The following is a 23,723-nucleotide window of genomic DNA, read 5'->3' as shown; positions in this document are numbered from 1 at the left end:
AGAGTTATTAACGGAAAAACGCATTTATAAATATAAAATTTGGCTTCAAAAGAAATAAACCCAATATTATATTAATAAATTTACAATGAAAAATTTTTATTATTAAATTGACTGCAATGGTTATAGTAACAGGGTAACTATACAAAAAATTATCATTTGTAATAAAAGAGTAGTAAGAATTTGACAATTTTATTTTGAAATATATTACACAATGACGGAATGTCACACAATATGTGCGAATAACGTCGATAATAGCATTGTAAAAAAACATAATTAATATACAAAAAAGATGCACAATACATGTGGATCCAAATTTTTTACAATGCCATATTTAACCGATAGTACAGATTTTAAAGAGTCAACGTTAACTGTAAACTTCCCCAAAACATACAGGACATTTTAATCTACAAAACTATATAAAAAAGACAATCAATCTAAGATAAATCATATCTTTCCTTTATCTTTATTCCAACAGATTTATTTATTATTAAATTATTTAAAGGTCCATATAAAGTAGGCACTACTTTCAACAGAACCATTTCTATTGTGTATCTTAAAGTTTTAGATGTTTTTTCTAATACAAACTCCAGATAATTATGAATAAAGACAATAATTATTGTTTAAACGTTGTGCAAAAGGAGAAATTAATTAAAAACTGGTATAAATAGAACACTAGGTAATATGACATTGACATCTCTTAAATATTGAGTCACCGAAATTAAAAATGAACCAACAACACAAGAAATAGAAACGGTCATAAAAAAACTAAAAGCGCACAAAATAGCCGGCCGGATAATATTCCACCAGAGTTGTTAAAAACTTACCCAAGTAAAACAGAGCTAATCAAACCACTCTTGCAGATGACCTGAAGCGAGAAAAAAAGTTGCCCAAAGAACGTAAAACGGGACTTACATTGCGAAAACTAGAGAGGAATCACACTTCTGAATACCATACATAAATTAACAACAATAATTATAAACAACTGATTTACAGAGAGTGTGGAACCAATGTTATGAAAGGAACAAGCTGGTTTCAGACGAAACTGATCGTGGATTGATCAAATTAATACATTTATCATAGATAAGTCACTCTTCATATGCTTTGTGAACTTCAAGAGAGCCTTCGAAACGCTCACATATATGGCCATATGGAAAGTACTACAGGAAAGTAGTCGAAGTACTAGGGAGTAACAGAAAAATAATAAATCCCATCAAAAAGTCTAGAGTGATACAGAGAGATAAGTCCTAAACAACGGCATATCGTCTGACCCAATATCTGTGCTAAACATAGTAAAACAGGTGCCTGTTTTATCCCACCATACTATTCAAAATTGTACTGGACTCCATACTAACAAAGGTAAACTCCATAGAGGAATTTACTGGGATTAACAGACTGGAAGATCTAGATTACGGCGATGATACATGCACATACAAAATTTGCTCCAGAAACAAACATCAACAAAACCAAAGATATGTGATTTGGCACCAGAAAAAAACCAACTTATTGTGATCAACAACCAGAAAATCGAGAGGGCGATGGAATCTGGGCAGCATAATAGACTGTGGTATAGAGCGTACCACAGTTATATATGGAGGAAAGGAAAATTAGTAAGGCTCGTAATGCCTACAATATGCGGTTGAGTTTACCGAAAGTACACGCTGAAGATAGCCGCAAATGTCAACCATGAAATAAAATATTTCGGTTTGGCAGAGTTGGGATGTTTTTATAATGACTATTGTTGTATGCCTCAAATGTAAAGAGATAAATCTTTTAAAAAGTACATTTTGATTATACTCTTTTATGAATTCTGCAATTTTTAATTTATATGAAACAATAACGAGTAAATATTTATCTCTTTCGAGATTAATTGCAAACATCTGTGCAATCTGGCAACTGCTGCTTTGACGATTGCCAAATCTATCCCATAATCTATCAAAGGGTAATTGCCAAAAAAATTCTAATAATTAACTGCAATTAATCTCCAAAGAAACAAATATTTACTCATTATTGCAGAATTCATAACATAATATAAACAAAATGTACTTTCAGCTTGTCCTTTGGGTAAACTCAACCCAATATGTTTAATAACACATGAAAATCCAAGTATTTACATAACTAAAACGAAATTAAAAACCTTAAAAGCGGTATTACTGTATGACTGTGAAACGTGGAAAATAGTTCCCATAGTACACCAATTACAAGTTTTCATCAATAGAGGGTTAAGAAAAATCCTGTATATTTTGGCTTAATTGAATCTCGAATGAAAATTTATGGAACCAAACCAAGCAAGAGAATGTCATTGTAGGGCTACACACTCCATAGATGACACTGCCAGAACAGCGCTGGATTGAAATCCTCAAGGCCGACGGAAAGTATGCAGACCTAAGAAAACTTGGAAAAGGACAATATTAGACGAAAGAAATGAAGTAGGAAAATTCTGGATTGAAATCAACGCACTAGCCAGAAATAGAGTTTGGTATAGACACTTCGTGGAAGCCCTATGTTTATCTTAGGAATCTCGGGACATATCAGCATCATCATCATGATCAGTGGCATCACAGCTCGTTATATTAACAATCCTCTATTCACCATTGTCTCTGGCAAGTGAAAACAAAGTTCACAGATGTATGTTATGCAAGATTCGCTTATATCAGCCCAAACCATCAACAGGTCTGTTGTGAGAATTATAAAATGATATTTAAAGCACCACATCGATAAAAGGTGTTGCACAACAAGACATTATTTAAACACTAAATAATGCTGGGAAAATCAAAGAAAATTTTTGGATCAAACAATAACGTTAAAAATTTCCTTGTTAGGTTTTGAATACCAAAGTAATCACAGTAGTCCTATGTTGGGGGTTCCAAAATACTATTAGCATAAAAAAACCAACCATCCGAGAATTTGAAAGTAGTTGCAATTTTTTCTTGAGTTTAGGAAAAAACTGAAACTAATCATCAGTTTAGTTAATTTCAGATACATTGAGAATAGTATCTTACCATTTTATTTACAATACAATACATTGAATGTGTAAATTACACAGAATATTAGGAGAAAAATTGAGATTTATGACAATTTCTTCACACGTAAAAAAAAAAACAAAACATAGGGTTCTTATATATTATATAATTACAATTAACAAATACAAAGTAGATTGTACTTTTATAAATTGTAAAATTTAATTTTATACAATTAATATTAGCGATAGAATAATTTTTGGTATTTTTATGCATTCTTTTTTTTTTTAATAAAAACCTCTAAAATTGTTCACAGTAGCTGACAATATTATGGTAAAGAGTACAAAATTCGATGTGGCTGGATATATAATATCAATCAGTTATTAGTAGGCATAAGTAAATAGAAAAAAAAAAACAATAGAGTGGAATAGAAGTACAACTGTATCATAAATATTTAAGACTGTACTACTGAGTTTATTAAAACTGCATTTTGTTGCTGCTATATGTTTTTGTGTATTTATTATGTATACATTTAAATATGGGGAATAAGTAGAGATAAACTGATACAGCATATAGCATTTAATTTAGCAATAATCACGTTGTTTAACAGATGAGACTCTGATATTACCAAGAGACATTTGCAATAGATCGACAATTACATAAATAGTGAATATACAAATCCATTGATGTTTTATGAAAATGAGAGAGTATTTTTAAAATAAAAATAGTGCTCACAAAGTAAGAGAGATATTTTTGTCACTTAAAATTGAAAAAATCAATAAATTTCAATTGGAACAAAATATGGCAGTGTTGAATTTAAGCAATTAGTTTAGTCAAAATGGTCATATTTTTATATATTATACATTTAAGTCAAACCTATGTAATAAATCCCTGAAAACACAACTATAAACTTATTGTATATGAATAGTAAAGGTAAGCGCTTGCTATTTTCCGGAATTATTTGGTAATTAATTTAGTTGTAGTTCTAGTCATTACTTCCAAAAATATTAGGATGATTTGACTTGATTAGGATTTTATTCACATGAAATTTCTTAAAAACACTTTGAGAGAAGTTTAGAAGACCCAAGACTTTTCTTACAAAATTTATCTACTGGTTTTGTGAGAATAGTCCGTCTCACGTTTTATATTCAGTACAAGTTCTTATGGACTATATGTCTCTTTTACTATTCTTTGCATTTTCAATGATTCTGTTTGTGTTCTGTGGTATCAGTTAGTTAATCAGAAGTTAATCAAACTATATGGAAACCTCATTGTTTCACTTTCTCGATATCATTATTATTACATTTCAAAATGTATGAGAATAAATCTTAAATTAACTTTAAATACATAATTTATTCCAGCTTGATACATTTAATGTTTAATACACCTTTACATATTCCAGCGATAAAGAAAGTTTTCACTTCGCTGAATGAGTTCAAGAACCTGAATAAATCTAAAATGTAAAATTTAAATGGGGTGTTTTTATTTGAATCAACAATCACTATAACCCTATAATTGTATTGACACAGAACATAAACACAGACAGAAATGGTTATAATAGTTACATCAAGCAGCTATTGACAACACTGTTCCATTTTCCCATTTAACCCATACTGAATATAAAACGTGAGACGGATTATGGGTTAAAATTTTAAATTTTTTTGCTTGGTTTATACTAGTGGTGGAATGTGATTTTACTACCAGTGATTTAGAATAACTACCGTTCCTTGCTAATTTCGATAGCCGTGACCAGATAAGTCAGATATCAATTTCACGGTCACCGTTCCACAAAACGTGTTTATATAATCAATATAGTGGTACCTCGACATATGAGTGCCCTAATACACGAGTGTTTGCAAGTTCAAAGCAAGATTTGAGATACGAGGAGTCGCACTCTACGAGGCAGCTAGTTTAGATGTGAAGGCAGCTGAGGTTTACATCAAATCGTTTTCTGAACCGATAGAAGCCAAAGGATACATCCCTCAGTAACTCTTCAACTGTGATGAGACTGAGCTTTTCTGGAAAAGGAAGACGAATAGGACTTACATAACGACAGAAGAGAAGACGATGCCAGGTCACAAACCCAAGGATAGATTAATTCTATAGCAGTGCGCCAATGCGAGTGGCGACTGCAAAATTAAGCCTCTACTAGTATACCATTCGGAAAATCCCAGAGCCAGGATAGATTAATTCATACGATTTTAAAAGAAAAACTGCAAGTTATATGGAGGGCAAATCCGAAGGCATGGGCCACCAAGAAATTCTTTGTGGAGAGGATAAACCGGATGTTTGGCCCTTCTGTTAAAAATATCTACAGGAAAACAACCTATGCCAACCCATGCAAGCCCTTTTCATCCTCGACAATGCCTTTGCTCGCCCACCAAATTTCGAAGATGATTTACTTGAAGAGTTTAAGTTTATAAATGTTCTCTACCTACCACCAACACCATCCTATCCTGTAGCTCAGGTGATTTCTAATTTTAAGAAGTTGTACACCAAGCACATTTTTTGGCGCTGCTTTGAGGTGACGAAGAACACAAACCTTACCCTTCGAGAGTTCTGGAAGGACCACTTTAACATTGTGATATGCCTAAGAATTATTGAGCAAGCCTGGCTGGGTGTTACAACTAGGACCTTAACATCTGCATGGAAGAAGCTGTGGTCTAGGTTGCAGCTGAAAGGGCCTTCGAACGATTGGAAACCGAAGTGTCAGTGGTAGAGGAGATTGTTTCCCTGGAAAGATCCATGGATCTGAAGGTGGATGAGAGAGATGTGAACGAGGTGTTACACGATCTACATTCACAGCAGCATCCGTTGGTTCAATAAAAAATTGGTTTTGAAAAGGAGTCACAGATGGAGAAGGTTATACAAGAGATATAAAAGAGATTTTTTGGAAATGGGAAAAAGTGGGAAAAGTTGCCTAAGTCATTTCCCCAATATCCTGAAAGGGAGGAAGAAAAAAAACTTCCTGGACAGTTTTTTTAAACGATCTTCAGGTGAAAATGAGCAAAACGTGACGAAAAAAGCGACCAAGGCGAAAATCAAGCCCTTCCATAAGCACTTCACTTTTTCTTTTATTGTTTTTATAGAATATGTATCTGTTATTTATACATAAATGTTTCTTCTTCTTGTAAATCAATTTTTCTTATTTAAAAAATACTGAACAAAAACAACTGACGTTTTTTTGTGAGCTGGGACAGATTAATATCATTTCAATTAATTTCCATGGGGAAAATTGATTTGAGATATGAGCTAGGTTACAGAACGAATTAAACTCGTATGCCGAATTATCACTTATGATAATCACAGTGAACCGAGACTAACATATGGTGATTTAATAACAATGAATATTAAGTAGGGTGAAGTAGTACTGGTTGCCTAACTGACTGAAAATACAATGTTCTGAGTTGAACAGTCAATAGGCTGTCTTTCGGAACGAATTTTCATAGGTAATTTATGTTATTATCTACTAATATATCTCTTTTTAAAATTATAAATTAAAAATAATGACATTAAATGTATTTAATATTTTTTTTTATTCATAAAAAAAATTCTTAAAGGCTTACAAAAAAATGAAATTCTAGAATTTTTAGTTTTATTTAAAGAGAAAGCATTGTCGAGAAAATTTTATAGTGATTTAAAAAGTAATGTTAATAATATCGTAAATTTCTTATCATCATATTCAAACCACCTACGCGTTAGTTAAATATATTCAACATCATCAATATGTTTTTATAGTACCATCTAATACAGAGCGATCGCGATGTTTTGTTTACAATTACTGTGACTACCTGTTACAGTAATTAAAAGGGCGGTGATCACAGTCACCGTTTACAATCCCCGTTATTCAAGAATCGCGGAATGATTTACAAATCACCACGTTCACCACCACTAGTTTATACATCCCTTTTACCATTATTTTTACGATTTGTTTGTTCAGACGATAAATTTAATACAAATTTTTAGATTTTTTCACCAAATTTTTAAATCAAAGGACTTTTGATGGTCTCATTCCTTGTATATTTTCTCTTTTACAAACTAATCCTTCTCCATATCTTACACCTTCCTCCCCATATCTGTTGATCTCACAAAAGGTTTTTGACTCACTAAATGGAATCATTAGTAAGATAATGAGTTCGATTTATTAAGATTTTAACAGCATTTCTCAAAAATTACTTTCATTCTTGGGCCTGGCATCTCACTTGCAGAAAGAACCTCGTAAATAACAACCTTCAGACATGATTTATCTTTGAAAGTGTTCAATGTATCACATACTTTAAACCGAATAAAACACTTTTAACGAAACTTTGCAAGTACGTTTTTGGGGAGTCGTAGAAAAAAATTATTAGAAATCTATAGCAATGTTTTTAAAAAATATCATCAGGAACGCCTGCCTTCTAATTAACACAGTAAAATGCAGCATAAAAATCGATTACATAGAACAATCTGAAAATCTTAATTCCCCAAATAATTTTAGCAAGATATTGGACAGTGGATTAAGGAGTACATGAGGGGTGACTAGTATATTCAGATTTTTCTATAAATAAATTGATTTCAGTTTAAACTGAGTTTTTTGGGTTTAAAAAAATATCAACAAAGTCATTATCCACCTAATAATAGTTGTACAGCGGTCGACCGGTTGCTTTTAAGCACATAATCATTCGATGAGTTTCCACCGTAACCAATTCGCCATCGTTTTGTTTTTTTTTTTTCAATTATAATGTTCAGTGAACCCCAAGTAGACAGTTCGTTATTTTTCTCTACTTTCTCCAATCGCAATTGTCTATTTTGACATATTTTAGAAATAGATTCCTTTAAAGAGATATTTCTTTAACATTACAGTTCACTGTACAATCCGGACTGCCAATATTCCTCAGATACCAATAGTAAGTTATGGTTTTGGTTGACGCTGTATCGTTCAGTCGCTTCAGTAGCTTTACAATTTGTATACATATCTTCTTTATGAAACGAGTATCCACAGTCATACCTAGCAATAGAGGAACATACATATTAAGACAAGAAGACTGAATGTCATGCATCACTTTACTTTTATTTTGAATAATAGTTTCCACATTGTGTTTGTACAAGGAAAAATAGATGATAATACCATCGGAACTCAATGTTTTTGTGTCTTTAATATGATTTACAGACGCCACAAGATGCCAAACATCATTTGGCGCCGTTTTCTTTAGTAGATAGCTGTTACAACTTTAGTGGTCAGTTGCAATGGGCTAATGCTCTAAATTCTTCATAACTTCTTGTAGCAGTTATAAAATCCATTGAAATCAATGAAAATATTTATCATTTGAGATATGATGGAGAAGACATTTGAAACATCATTACCGATGGCTCAAATATTTATATCTCAAAGCAGGTATGTAGCTGGTAAACACATATATACTTGCCTATTGCCAAAAATGTTTTGAACATCTAAAAAATAGAATATAAAGACCCATATTGTCTGTAAAAATAGTATAACAAACGACAAATTGACTAAATAAGCAGAAAAAATCCCTGAATGAGCAGATTTGAGGATTACTCTAATCTACTATAGGCACTACAGTTTGTAGCCTTATAAGGTTACATCACTCTGTTATACAATAAAAATTATATAAGAAATTATTCATAAACCAACTAGTCCCCAACCATGAAACCTTCATCCACATCCAAATGAAAAAACATTCATTATAGACCTTCCTCTCTGTAAAAAATTCCTTTTATACTTTTATTAAGGTTACATTTTTGCGTAAATGTAAAATTATTATCTTTACAATAACTTAAAAAAGAGAAAACAAAACACACAAATTAATCATCTTTACTTTCCGTTGATGGGGCTCGTTCTTCTCTCGGTTTACCTGCACCGAAGATGGATACACTTCTTTCCGAATCTGCTAATGCGTTTATCGGCGCTTTCACCGTTCTTGGTAGCAGTTTCAGCTTTGGCCTGCCTGCGGTATCTACAAGACGATCAAAATATTAGAATTATTCAAAAGGTTTAATTTTTGCATTGTATTGTACCATACATAGTGAACTAAATTACTAAGAAGTAAACTTAGAGTACTGATACATTATGTGACTCAAAGACTCCGTCGCTAAGTCCTCGAAAATTACGGTCGGGGTCGTTTATAGAGGTGAGAAACGCAAGAAGGATAGTGTTTTAAATAAAAAATGTAGCTGAGATAATTTTGAACAAAAATGTTTATTAGCACTTTTTGTGTAGAATGAACCCTTCTCTTAGAAACAACGCTTGAAGCGACCGGTGATTTTTAATGTTAGATAAGCGTGCAAAATCAATTTTAAATAAAATTTATACCAATTCTACTGTAAAAATTCGATATCTTTTGATCAGTGTGAAGAGAGCAGCTTTCATATGCAATTTTTGAATTTTGCCGTCAATGAAGTCAGTTTCTATAAAGGTGTTATATATTTAACTGAACTTAGTATCATGAACACCATTTTTAAGACTATCAACTTGCGGCTGATTGTGGAACAGACCATAAACTGTTACAATCCGAATTCCGTATCAAATTTCGTAAAAAAACCGAAACAAATAAAACAATTATTATACCTAAAGAGCCTGGAAAATACAAAGAAACACTAAGACATAGTAACACACCAAACATTACTGGCGATCCCAATCAAACATGGGAACATACAAAGACGTGGATTATAGACGCAACAAATATTACAAACCCCAAAGAAACCCCAAGGAAAGAAAAACACTGGATGACTGATGAGACACTGAACCTAGTAGAAGAACGAAGAAAAATTAGAAACAATGCTTCAAATCCAACAGAAACTAGAAGAGACAAAAATAATCATATTAAAGAAATATGCAAACAACTATAAGAACACGCCGACCGTCAAGAATCTAGAGAACTGTTTGCCAAAGTAAAATACTTAACTAAAGAGTTCAAACCACAAACGCAGATAATTAAAGATAACTTGGAAACGATCATCACCAATCCAGAGGGCATAGCAGCGACATGGAAACAATATTGTGAAATGTTGTTTCATAGTGACCATGAAGACGTGAATCCAGAAGAAATAAATGACGAAAAGAACCACATATTTTAAAATCGGAAATAGAAACCGCAATGCAAAAATTAAAAACTGGAAAATCTCAAGGAGAAGACGGAATCACGGCGGAAGCACTTAAAGAAATGGGAGACATAGAAATTGAAGTAATGTTCAAACTGTGTAATGAAATCTGGAACACAGGACAATGGCCAGATGATTGGTGTAAGCTCACTTTCATACTTATCTATAAGAAAGGCTCACCAACTGACTGTAATAACTACCGCACTATAGCCCTGATCTCCCACGCAAGTAAAGTTCTGCTTACTATAATTAACGAGAGATTAAAATCAATACTTCTACCACATATCTCACAAGAAAAATGTGGATTTGTCACTGGAAGAGGAACACGAGAACAAATTCTCAATCTCAGACAAATTATAGAAAAATCTAGAGAATTTAATCTAAAAACATATTTGTGCTTCGACGACTACTCGAAAGTGTTCTATAATGTAAAGTGGCTTAAATGTGGGAAATACTGAGAGAAATGGGTACCCCGAACATCTAATATATCTATTGAAACAACATGCTGACGACACTTTAGTACTAGCATCAACAAATGACCTTGAAGTGGTAAGCCGTTTCAATTACTTAGGTTCTGTTATCACAAACAATGGTGGATTGGTGGAAGAAGAGATACATCAACGCCTTGCAATGGCCAGATCAGCAACGGCCAAACTTACTAAAATCTGGAAAGATACGGACATAACCAGGAACACGAAACTGCGCCTAGTACGGACGCTTATCTTTCCTATCGCTACCTATGCGTCAGAAACTTGGACCATTAAAAAGTCCGACTCACGACGTATAATGGCCTTTGAAATGTGGGTATATCGTAGAATGATGCGCATACCCTGGACAACACATCGCGCAAATGTCTTAATATTGACAGAACTCGACATCAATACTAAGCTTACCACAATCACCAACCAAAATATATTGAGGTACTTTGGACACATTACCAGACGAATGGAAGGCATGGAGAGGTTGGTGATTGAAGGCAAGGCAGATGGTAAAAGAACTCGAGGAAGATCGCCACTCCGATGGTCAGACCAAATAAAGTGCGCTACCGGTTACTCTCTGTCTGAGGCAGCACACCGTGCCCAGGAGAGAGAAGAATGGATAGCAACAATTCGTCAAATACCATAACGTCACCACACCCTTATGAAGGCTAAAGGATAGAGGAGGAGAAGGTTAAATATATAAAAATATATATTCAAAATATAAATATTAAATGTATATTCAAAACATATGGCTTGAAATTTCTGTTTTGAGTTTAAGAAACATATTTGAGGTATTTGAAATATGCCTAAAAACGCTAAATTTAAACTTTAATAATACAAACCATCTAAAGCATTTAAAACTGCTTCGTTTTGATTACACAATTACATTTTTCCAAACTACACAACTTCAGTTAACAATTCCACCTAATCCCTTTTCGTGGAAACATTTCCGTAACGTGCGAAAAGTATTTAGAAAATAAAGGAGTAGCGCTTCGTGGCCATCATCAGGCCTCTGCATCAAAAATGAAAACATTAAGGAGTGTATACCACCTAAGACAACTGTAATAGTTTAGACTCTTGGTCACAGCGTCATTAGATAGACGAGAGGAGTCTCATATATGCCCTAAACGTTTTTCCATTAATTGGGACTCTGATCATGGCGTCATGTAATCCTGAAACTTACATTAAAGTGACATTGAATGAACTAAAACCAAAAATGGCCAGAGCCTGCTAGAAAATTTGTGGAAAGCATGGAATAATCAATAACCTACCACCAAGTATTGATAGAGATGTTAGAGTGATTAATTCTGGCTCCAAGATATCTCGAAGATTCGTTGATTTGAATATGGCAGGGCTCGGAGAGGATATACAAGAAAGTGAAGAGGATATACATAAATGATGATTTGCAAGAAATATTTTGGAAAAGTGGCACCAAACAAAATGGATGACACAAACTTTAAAAGAAAAAATAATGGATTACGCCCCACTTTCTCCAGCTTTTTTAAGTAAGTAAATTTGTTTGAAATATTAAAAAACTACAGATTCTTTTACAATCTTGCAATATTGCCAATGAAATTCTAAACTTTTTGATTAAAATTGATGGTACTATTTTCTGGTAGATATTTTCTCAAATATGAAAATATGTTATTATTTTTGTTTTGATATAGATTTCTAGAAAAAAGTGGTTAGATGGCGTGGTAGAAAAAGTGTTATAAAATGTGAAAATTCTTTTATGGCAAGCGATGGCGTGGCAGAAAAAGTGTTGTAAAATGTGAAAATTCTTTTGTGGCAAACAAAAACAGATTACATTCTAATGCTGTACATATATAAATAAATTCAACAAGAAAAGTGCTTATTAGAAAAGTAAATAAAACAGTCTTTGATGATTTCTGTAAGAGGTAACAAAACCCAGTACATTAAATTTTTTCGATTTTTAGAAAACACTATAGAGAGCAATGATTTTGTATTAATCGAAGATGTTGACAAATTGTATGAACGACAGGATGACATATGACAGACAAAGATAGTTAGATCACTCAAAGTGAATATTGTCATTTCACATCTATCCACAGAGCGGCCCATATGTTACCTAGTCTATTCTTATTATGCCTATGAGTTTACTTCTCTACGAAAGTAACTAACTTCACTTTTATAGTAATATTTAGAATAAAAAAAAAAACAAATCCACATCACCTTTTTAAGTGTCAAATTGATGAAGCCACAAATGCACTTTGTTTTTATTTATTTTTTATATTACCTATCTAATTTATCTATAAGTACTGATATTGCAACATTTATAATATAAGTATTACCAAACACAAATATAATAGAACAAACACTTGAAGCAGATTCACTAATACACAGATAAGATAATTAGAACAATGGTGTACAATTGGCACTTATTGGCAATCCAATCATTTATCTAAAATAACAGCTTTTTAAAATATACAATGAGGGTTTCCCCAAATTTATATAAATAAACGTCCATCCACAAATAAATCAGGTTTTGATTGGCAACTAAATTTTTCTGTAGTTTTTATTTGGTTTGCCTTGAACATACTATATTTTTATCTACATAGAATGTCTTGAATTCCTGATTGTCTCGTCTCTACAAGACCCAAATATAGTCCATGCTAATATGTCATTTTATTGTTTCACATTGCCTCAGTGTCCATGTCTACCTTCCTTATGTTATTAGGGTTTTATATACCCCTATTTTTGCTGCTCTTCAAATATCAACAATTTTACGGTATACTTCAACACAAAAAAAACGCACAATATATGTAACAACTATATCAAAACTTATGTAAACTCATTAAAAGTGCGAAAAATCGTGTTACATTTAAAGGTTGTACTGTGCATTATTTTTTTTTCCTCCACTTCATCATATAGATGGACATTTGACACAATAACAGAAAAAGGATTAATACATATAGATAAATCATAAAGATCGTTAGCGGGCGGAAAATGTAACAAAATCTTTCTCAGAATCAAGGAAATGATGTTGCTGTACCTTCTCTCAGATTCTTCGTTTGTTAATTGAAAGATCTATGGTCAAATACATGACTGAAAGATCTTAATAGATGGTTTGGAATGTCATGAACAGAATTTTCCCCAGAGTCACGGTTTCTCACATACTTAATGGCATGGATCGTCAATATCTATAGGGAGACATACTGATAAACAATTTAAAAAATTAGTATTTTAATTGTTTATCTCACGATATACAGCGACAAGTTTCAATCAGTCATCAAATTATCATTGATGATATGAGATCACTGAGTTGGAAAAACTGCATTTTTTTCCCTTAGAAATGATACTTTTTTAATTATGTACTAAAATATTAATTAAAAACCTATCAGTATGTTTTTTACTTGTCTGAACAGACACAGACTATAGAATGAACGCTAAACTCCTACTGCATGTTTTTACTGCTAGGCAAGACAATTTTATTATCTTATCTTCATCTTATTAATATTATTATTTAAAACAGCTTTCGAGTAAAGCTCACCAGGTGGAAATTCAGTCTGCTTTTTTATCAACCATTTTCCAACCACTCCTGAACATAGATCACTCCCAATCGCTTCCATCTTTCTCTATGTTGAGCCAATCTAGGATTCTCTGTGTCCACCTGTTATCATCATATCTTACTATGTGACTGTGCCAGTGCCATTTCATTTTTGTAATTTCATCCATGATATCAAGTATATGAACAAAAAGAAAGCACTAGTAGACAATTTAATAAAATATAGAATTTTATATATTTGGACAGGAGTATTATTTAAAAAAACACAACACTTAATACAATTTATAAAAACGACTTACCTGGGGGACCACTGGGGAGATCCTCTGAAAAACTCTTCCTTTCTGGTCGCGGTTTGCCACCGCCGAAGCCGCCAGCCGGACCACCAGCTCCTCCGCCACCACCACCACCACCTTGGTTACCTCCACGTCCCCTATTCTGAGACCAGTCACCCCTGTGTCCATCGTCACCTAATATACAGTAAAATTCAAAATATTAACTACAGATAATGCTCTAAAGGATTAAACAACTACATTAAAAAAATATAGAATAATCAATATTGCATATTGAAATAATCAACATATTGACAGAGAAAATGTCAAAACCACAAAGTCAAAAATTGTCCATTTTTAGATTTATGAAGATTTGCGTTGAAAATATTGTTCTGAATGTTCTGGCAAAACCCCAGATTCATCAAAACTATGTATTGTCATGTTTTTTTCAAAGTAATAATTAAATAAATACTAAGAAAAAATATGTACTAAACATCGAACTTTTTTTCACGCTCTTAAAAAAATGAAAATTTTAACTTATGAGGTTTAAACTTTTAACCATCATTATGCAATTTTATATGGTACCATAGTCTTGCAATATGAATCCTTACAATCCGAACTCCTGTGGTTAGTTTCATATATTTGCCTTTGTCAACTGATATTAAACTATCAGTGAGATAACTTTGAACTAATTAAACTCTTAGCTTCTTTGGTGGAGCTAGTACTCGTTTTAGAGAATCACAACTGTTGAAAATCTGAAAGATATTCAAAAATGGAGCAACTTATCCAGCCTATCTCCTATAAGCTTCTGGTTGCTCCGCAGAAATACTCCTACAGCTTCAGAAAACTGAACTATATAGTATGAACCTTATAGTACATCTGAAATTGTTTTTATTACTTAAAGCACATCTTCTACACCATATATTCTTAAAACCTCTAATGAATGGATTGAATGTGAAGTAAATATTTTTCTCCATTCTCAAGATGGTAATGATATTCTGAGGAATATTCTCTATCCCATCACTAATGATTATTTTTGTCAAATAGATAAACGTTTTACTGTTCTTAAGCTGCGATGAATATATCGCTTTCATAGTATCTAATAATCCTCAATAGTGCTACAGCCCTATACTAGAGCCTCAATCTTCCCAAGTTTATTGCCAATCATTGCCAGTTTGCTGGACCTATGTTTCTAGCATCTTCATCTAGACTCTAGACTATCCATCCATCCCAAGCTTTCGCCTGTCTCTCTATCTACTTCCCCTAGGCTGTGACATAAGGGTTCATCTAAGAGGGTTGCTCTGCTGTGTTCTTGTTACACATCTTATCTATTTTAGTCTTCCTATTTTTATGAGAGATGTGTCTTAACCACCAGATATGTTTGTAGTTGTGGTATATTTCATAGTTGTACCTCCTCCTCCAAATATTGTTTTTGAAGATGCCATCAAATATTCCCCTCAGGATTTTTCATACCAATATGATCAAAAAGTTTTCATCTGTGTTGAAGATGATCCATATATCAGCACTGGCAGTAAAAGGGTTTATTGTTATTTTTATTTTCTGACTTCATTTTCTACTTCTTATGTGACTACTCAGTCTAATAGAACTTTTTGATGGAATTATCACTCTTGCCCATTGCAAATATAGTATCTAATAAATTGGGAAATTTGTACAAACATAAAATATATAATACAGATTACATAGTAGCAATTTGAAATTACACAGTTCAAACAATTTAATGATCTACTCACTACATTTTCTTTTTAACTGGATACGAGGACAACACAAACTGTGCAATTGAAAAATTACTACTAAAAACATCTTACCAGCAAAATTACCGTAATTTCCTCTATGGCCACCCCTATCTCTATCATTGAAGTTTCCTCTTGAAAGAGGCCGTCCCTCAAAATCGTCATTACCATACATCTCGCCGCCCCTAAAACCGCCACCGGCTCCGCCGCCTCTGTTCCCTCTACCGCCACCTCTGCTGCCTTTGTCAAAACCGCCACCTCTTTCGTTTCTTTTGCCTGAAAGAGATATTAAAGATAGCAATAGTTTGGGTTTTTAACAAAATAAATAAACTTAACCCATTTACGGCCAAAGGTGCGTAAACGCAACCTTTATTGGTAATTTTTTTTTGGCCCGAAAATAATTTTTTTAATGTTTTCTTTTTATTGAAGTAACATCTCAATAGATTGAGGTATATAGTATCATTTTTCTTTTGACAAAAATATTACTTTTTAAATATTTTAAGATTATTATAATTTTGCATAATTTAATGATTTATGCACATCTTCATACAAAAAATTTTTCCGATACTAATTATAAACTTAATTCATATTTTGTATTCTATAATTATAAAAATATGTTGAAATTTTTATTATTCTAAAAACTTATTCATTCATACTTTAAAAATAAGGTCTATAATTGCATGTTTATATGATGGATTCGTATACGCATCTTTGGCCGAAACCATATTATATTTTTTTCGTAGACTAAACAATCTGAAATTACGTTCTCGTCAATAGTCAATACACTTCAATACACTTAAATCAGTTTGAAAGTTTCCTTGTGTCTATTTGTTTTATATTCCATATAAGTTGAAATGAGGTAAGCTAAATTATTATCATATGAATGAGTGTATATAGTAGTAAGAGTGCATTTTTTTGTTTATTTTAGTAAATTCTCGAAATATGAAATGAAGAGGGCACTAACTACTAAAGAGTTAATGGCTTTGTTAGAAGAAGACTTAGACTGTGAAAATGCTGACTCACTCACTTGATGTGGTTTATGTGCCGCCGGAAACAGATGAAATTTCCGATGTAGAAGACATTGATGATAATATTATTGGTGAAGAAGGAATAAAAACAGATATTGCAGGTACATATGAAATACAAGTGAATGGGAATTCTGACGATTCTGATGATGATATTCGTCTGAACCACAGATTAAAACGTCCAAAGAAAGAACCAGGCAAAAATAATAAATCCAAATTTGTCCCAAGTTGGGTAAAAACAGATACAACAGATACTCCTTCGTACTCGGCAGTAATTCAACATCAGTCTGATCGATATTTAGAAAATATAAAAGCCAACCATGGAGGCAAGTTACCTATTGAAGTTTTTTCACTCTTTTTTGATAAAGAAGTAAGTGAGAGCATTTGATATTTTACAAATATTTATGGATCGCAGAATAACCGTCACGATTTTGAAATGAATGATAAAGATTTAAAAAATTTTATTGGCATATGTATATCATCTGGTTATCACACTCTGCCTCAAGTTGATATGTATTGGTCGAAGCTCTTTTTGGACTATTGAAAGAAAAAGGATTCTTTGCAACAGGAACAGTAAGGGAAAATCGCACTGCTAAGTGTCCTCTAGAAGAAAACAAAATTATGAAAAAAAAGGAAAGAGGTTCATATACATGTGCATTCGATTCCAATTTAGAAGTTTTGGTGACAAGATGGAACGATAATTCAGTAGTGACTGTAATGACAAATACATGTGACGTTTTACCCCTTATGCAAACTAAACGTTATAACCGTAAAGAACACAAAGAAATTCTTATCCCTCAGAATAATAAAATTCACCAATATAACCAATACATGGGTGGAGTGGATCTGCATGATAATGGCATTGCGAATTACCGTATTAAAATAAGAGGAAAAAAGTGGTGGTGGCCATTGCTTACTAACATGATTGACAGTATGGTAGTCAATAGTTGGAAAATTTTTAAAATTGCGAATAATTCTAAAATTTCCCAACTGGAGTTTCGTTCGAGATTGGTTCTTAACTTACTAAAATATATTGGACATGCAGAGAATAGTGAAGAAACCGCTACATCATTGTCAAACTCAGTATATGGACGTCTATCTAAATTTGCTTTACCAGATGAAACTAGATTCGACAATATTGGCCACATTATAAAAAGAAACGATAATAGTGCAAGAAGAAAATGTCGGATGTGCAAAAGTAATACTATTTATTTATGTAAAAAGTGTACAGTGCAGCTACACCCCGAATGTTTCGAAAATTTTCATCTTAAAATTTAATTTACAGTTAAGATACAATATGTTCCTTTTTTAAAAATTGTATGCGTATTCGGCCAAAGGTGCGTATACGCACCCACCTGTTTTTCCTTTCATAAGACAAAAAAATTCTTTTTGGTTGTAAATTAGTCTTAATTTATGTGTTTTTAATCCAATCTAATAAATCAATTGTCAAATTTCTCTTTGTTTATTGTGTCGGCCCTTAATGGGTTAAATACAGTTTTTTGATAAAATTACTCATTTCTAATGGTTTATTGTCAACGAAAACTTATTGGTTGGTGAGAGTGAATACAAATCAGCACCAGTAGCAATAAGAGTACAAAATATGCAGTTAAGTTTATAAGTGATTGTTATGATTTATTTATTGAAAATGATTACATTTGATACAAAGCCTTTATGGTAAGGAGATTTGAAGACCAGTTTGTCATTCTGTAACAAGTATATTTACACTACTTAATTGTATTTTTATTGTGCTATAGAAATAGAATTTAAATTTTCTTAGAAGAAGACGTTTTTTGGAAAACAATACTTAACTTTTGGTTATAATAACATCTTACCATTTTTAAAATAATCTTTTTTGAAAACGATTTTCCGGAGTGGAACTCGAAACATAAAATAAAAATTATAAAATGTAATTTTCATTAGTCAATTGTGGCTTAATATATAATATAAACATAATATTTATGTATCTTCAACAGTTTTGTACCTATTTTGAAAAAAAGATTTAATTTATTAATACAGTAAAACCTCCGTTAACCGAAATAATTGGGGGGGAGGCCGTTTCGGATAACAAGAATTTCGGTTAAAAATAACATTGTTTTTTATAATATTCTTGATCACAGTATTGGTATTAAAAAATACTCTGAGTTGATTTCGTAATGTTTTCTAATAAGTAAATCCAAAATAAAGTACTAAAATTAAGAAAAATGAACAAGTTTAACATGCCTTTTTAAAGAAATCTGCTATTTTTTTGCGTTTTCGTTTGACAACGATGTTTCTCTCTCCCTTCATCGGTAATCTGCAGAACGGCATGAGTTTGCCTCATTCGATTGTTCGACGAAACGTAAAGCAGTCTGAAAAGGACAAAACTTTATGCAATGGCAACAAAAATTAAGAACCTAGTCGTGTACTTAACTAATTAGGCCTACTGTATAAAATTCTTTCCTATAAAGCATTGAAAATCTCGTCGACGGTCTTGTGCTGCCTGTTGCCTCTTGGGTCGCCATCTTCGTCGTCTGATATGCTCAGGTTGTCTTGATAAAGAACCATATCAATGATGTCCTGGTCGATGAATTCACGTTCTGAGTCATCAGCTGCTAACCACTCACGTATCTCTTCTTAGTTAATTTCGTCATATCCCGGCAAATTTTTAATGAAAGGTTTAATTTCTTCTGTCGTTTCCTTACCATTTTCTTCTTCAGGATCGTCAATCAAAATCTTATGAAAAAGTTTGTTCCAGCATTTTTCCAAAGTTGAAGATTTGATCTTGGCCCACGACTCATTTAATCACCAATAAACATGTTTCATTGTTAAAGATTTGAGAATTTCGGGAACACTTTTGGATTAATTCGTCTCCTGTAATAACCGATGTCTTAAGAATGCTCCTCTATAATATCTCTTGAATGTCTCTATGACTCCCTGGTCTAACGGCTGAATTAAGCTTGTGACATTCGGTGGCAAAAATTTGACAATTGTCACCATTTTGTAGATTTTGAGGGTCAGGGCACCTTGAGTTGTCAACAAGCAACAATGCTTTGATGGGAAGGTTTTTTTGATTTTAAAAAGGATTTTACACTCGAGACGAATTCATTTTCGAACCATTCTAAAAATAAAGTGGTCAACATCCATGAACTTTTTTGGCTTCTATAACTTAAAGTGGCTTTTCGGAAATATTTTTTAGAGCTCTTGATTTTTGTGATTTCCCAACACACACAGACATCAATCGGTGAGTGAAATTAAGGGAATTGTTTACGTTTTGCAACAAACATTAACTTTTTATTGACGAAATTATTGAAACTGTCAGCCGTTTCGGTTAAACGATGTTTCGGTTAAAAAGGTTTCGGTTAAGGGAGGTTTTACTGTAATAATAAAAAGATTTATTTTATTTAATAAAGAAAAAATATAACTATTATATCACCTGTAGAACATTTTCCAGGCCCTTCTAATTAAACAGTTTTATTATTTCAAATTTTGAAAACTTGTGTCAAAAAACTAAGTGTAAAAAAATTAGTTACTTGTATAACAAACAATATTCCACACAACAAAGTTTTGAATTATTTTAAATTTTCCAGACAGAACTAGATTGCAATATTATTCACATTTTTCTTCACCTCACTCACTCACTCCTAAATGCCTATATCTCCATCAATTTTGCTCCGATCACTCTGAAATTTTAACTGGGTACTCTTGAAGAATTTACAATTGAATAAAAAAAATACCCTGCCCCCTTAACATACTTTGATACGAAATTTCATTAGAAACAATTTGACTGTAATTAATGTTTGACTTATATGATTTTTCTAATATATGAAGTATAAATGATTAAAAAATAGTTTCTATAACAACAATTTTTCTTCCTAATTTTTTCTCGACTTTACAATTTTTTTCAGCTGTAGAATATTGAAATTCTAGATATAAACAACATTCTGGAGACATTATTGCAAAAATCCAAGTTATTACTCACAGCAACCAACATAAGCTATTTTTGTATTGACCCTGACTGGAATATTTGGTCTTTTGCATTATTAATAATGTTTTATATATATTTATTTATAATGCTTTTACGAAACAAGACTTATTAAAGTTCAATATAGATAAACATAAAAATAGTATGGACTTACCATCAGCAACATCGATTTTGAGTATATTACCATCAATCTCTACATTCATGCTAATGGCTTGTTCTAGGTCATGTAAGGTCTCAAATTCCACATATCCAAAGCCTTTAAACCTATCAGTTTCTTTATCTTTGACAAGTCTTATATTCTTGACATTCAAACTTTTAAATACAACATTAATGTCTCCTTGGATGACTCCAGTAGGAATGTTTCCTATGTAAGCTGTAAAAGGAGGTTCAGTAGGAAGGGGTTTTCTGCCTCCTCCTGTATTGCCACCTCCTCGTCGGCCTCCACCACCATAATCTCTGTAAAATAGATACATTATTTATAATTTAGAAATAGTAGAAATAAAAGAAATAAGATATATGTCATATTATAATCAGAAAATGAGAGACAAAAATGATGTAATATAAGAATTTATAAAAGCAAATAACCAACATAATTTAAAAGAAAAATATTAGGGAGAAAATATTGAAAAAAAAGTCAACACAAAATGAGTTCAAAGATATTGCAAATAAAAAAAAAAGAAAATATTTACAAACATTATTAAAATGAGTGCAATACAGTGATTAATTGCAAGACATCAAAATAAAAGGTATATGGAAAGGAAACATTTGAAAATGGCAACATAAAGAGCTTACAGGAGAGTAAATAATTATGGAATAAAACATAATTTAGCAAACATGGGAGTGACCAGAAACCAAAAAATGGTATCTACATTTCTCCACTTAATATGGTTCTCCTTCTCGTAGATACTAATTTATGGCACTTGACAATGTTAGGTGCCTATACTGTGATGATAATACAATTGGTAAAGGTATTAACCACCATTTTTTTTGAAAGCACTTAAGATGTGTTGCATACATAGTTCTTCTGTAAGGAGAAAGCTGTATTAACCTTATTTTTTTACAAAATTAGCAATCCTAAGTGATTGAGTTGTGAATGTATTTCACTTTTAATGTAGTAAGTACACTTGATCAAATGTTACACAGGTCAACAATGAATAAATTATATAACTTGTAACTAAAACAAATCAACTGTTTTTAAAATAACAGTGTTGGTATGTAACTTAATATTATCTAATAGTGAGATAAATCCTTACTTTGTTTATGTTAAATGTCCTTGGCAAAATTTTAGTCTTTGGTATTTATATTACAGGTTAAACTATCAATACAAAAATGTTTTCTGTGAACAACTAATATTTAAGCCTACATTCACAAATATTTATAACATATAATATATTAATTTTCAAATTCTCTAGTAACCTTTCGGAAGTAATTGTTTATGTTTATTAAATTTTTACTAATTACCAAGATGGTTCTATTTATATCAATAAATAAATTACAATAAATAAATTAGGTGTTTGATTAGTGCATGACTTTGTAGCATAATACTTGAATGGGATAGGCTTTAATGCAGTAATAAACAGGGAAGTTAATGTATCACTAGTTTCAGTTTAGGACCAATTTCGCACAACTTAGCCAACTCATGCCAAATATTAAATCATACAATGTGTAATAATAAGGATACTGGTATTTTTTTCTTAAAAGAAAATTAAGCATGTGCATCAGAATACAGCATTGCCGCTTCCAAGTAAAAATCACTATTATCACTTTGCTTTCACATTATTTTCAGCTCCCAACATTTTATGCACCTTCTTCTTTAAAAACACTGTTAAACACAGAAAAATTGTCCACTAGTTTAGTTATAATTTTATTTTTTACCTGTTGTCTCTATCATCATAACCGCTGCGACCGGCCATGTTTCATCTAAATAGACATGCGCGCTGCGTTTTTAGACACAAAAGGACAGCAAGGGGATTCATGTCATTTTTTGTTAGTATTTAGTTTTGAATTTTTTTCATATTACTAATTACAACAAATTTTTAGAAGTTATTTTATGTAATTATAATTGTGATTCCTATTGTCAACCATGAATTGCCACTTGAATTTATAACAAAACAAACTTGATCAAAATTGTTATGAATTTTAATATTTAACAAAATGTATTATATGTAATTAATTTTTTTATTCGCGTACTTTACTTGACAGTTTGAACGCTTAATATTTTTCATATTGTTCTGATTATCAAATTTGAATGAGTCCAGCGTTGTCCTCGAAATTTAAAAAGCTGACTGCTTTGCTTGTATGAAACAAGATCAGTATACTTTTGTACCTTTTTTTCGGAAGCCGTTGGTTGCTATAGCCGTCGGACTGCATTTGATTGGCTTTATTGTACATCTTTCATTCGTATAATCTCTGGGCTCAGGTATTAGTATTAGCTAATACTACTACGTAATCGGAACCGACCCCTTTACGTGCCTTCCGAAGCACGGTGGCGGATTAGTTAAATTAGAAATTTAAAAATTTTTGGTGTCTGCGCTGGGATCGAACCATCGAACCCGGCCACAAAATAATAAAACAATTGTTATTTATCCTGTGACCCAGCCATGAGGCTTGGTATGCCAATACAACTAGCCACTGATGACAAAGCTATGGGCGCC

The 23,723-nt window shown here is 32.1% G+C and overlaps 1 protein-coding gene across 2 annotated transcripts; it reads right to left on the bottom strand.

The window, feature by feature from the left end:
* Positions 1-173: 173 nt before the first annotated feature.
* On the bottom strand, positions 174-23,182 carry LOC140436623 (eukaryotic translation initiation factor 4H-like). Of its 2 annotated transcripts, none has more exons than XM_072525610.1 (5): positions 22,945-23,182; positions 21,224-21,525; positions 16,159-16,359; positions 14,363-14,530; positions 174-8,914 (listed from the first exon to the last, which is right to left on the bottom strand). In XM_072525610.1, exons 1-5 carry the CDS (start codon positions 22,980-22,982, stop codon positions 8,763-8,765), a joined length of 861 nt encoding a protein of 286 aa, XP_072381711.1. In that variant the 5' UTR covers positions 22,983-23,182; the 3' UTR covers positions 174-8,762. The 2 variants fall into 2 exon arrangements, with proteins under 2 accessions (XP_072381711.1, XP_072381712.1); XM_072525611.1 differs by having other exon boundaries at positions 16,171-16,359; positions 22,945-23,179.
* Positions 23,183-23,723: the final 541 nt, after the last annotated feature.

The sequence above is a fragment of the Diabrotica undecimpunctata genome, chromosome 3 (genome assembly GCF_040954645.1).
Source record: "Diabrotica undecimpunctata isolate CICGRU chromosome 3, icDiaUnde3, whole genome shotgun sequence".
In the NCBI taxonomy this organism is placed as follows: Eukaryota; Metazoa; Arthropoda; class Insecta; order Coleoptera; family Chrysomelidae; genus Diabrotica; species Diabrotica undecimpunctata.
This window is presented reverse-complemented; position numbering and strand designations above follow the sequence as displayed.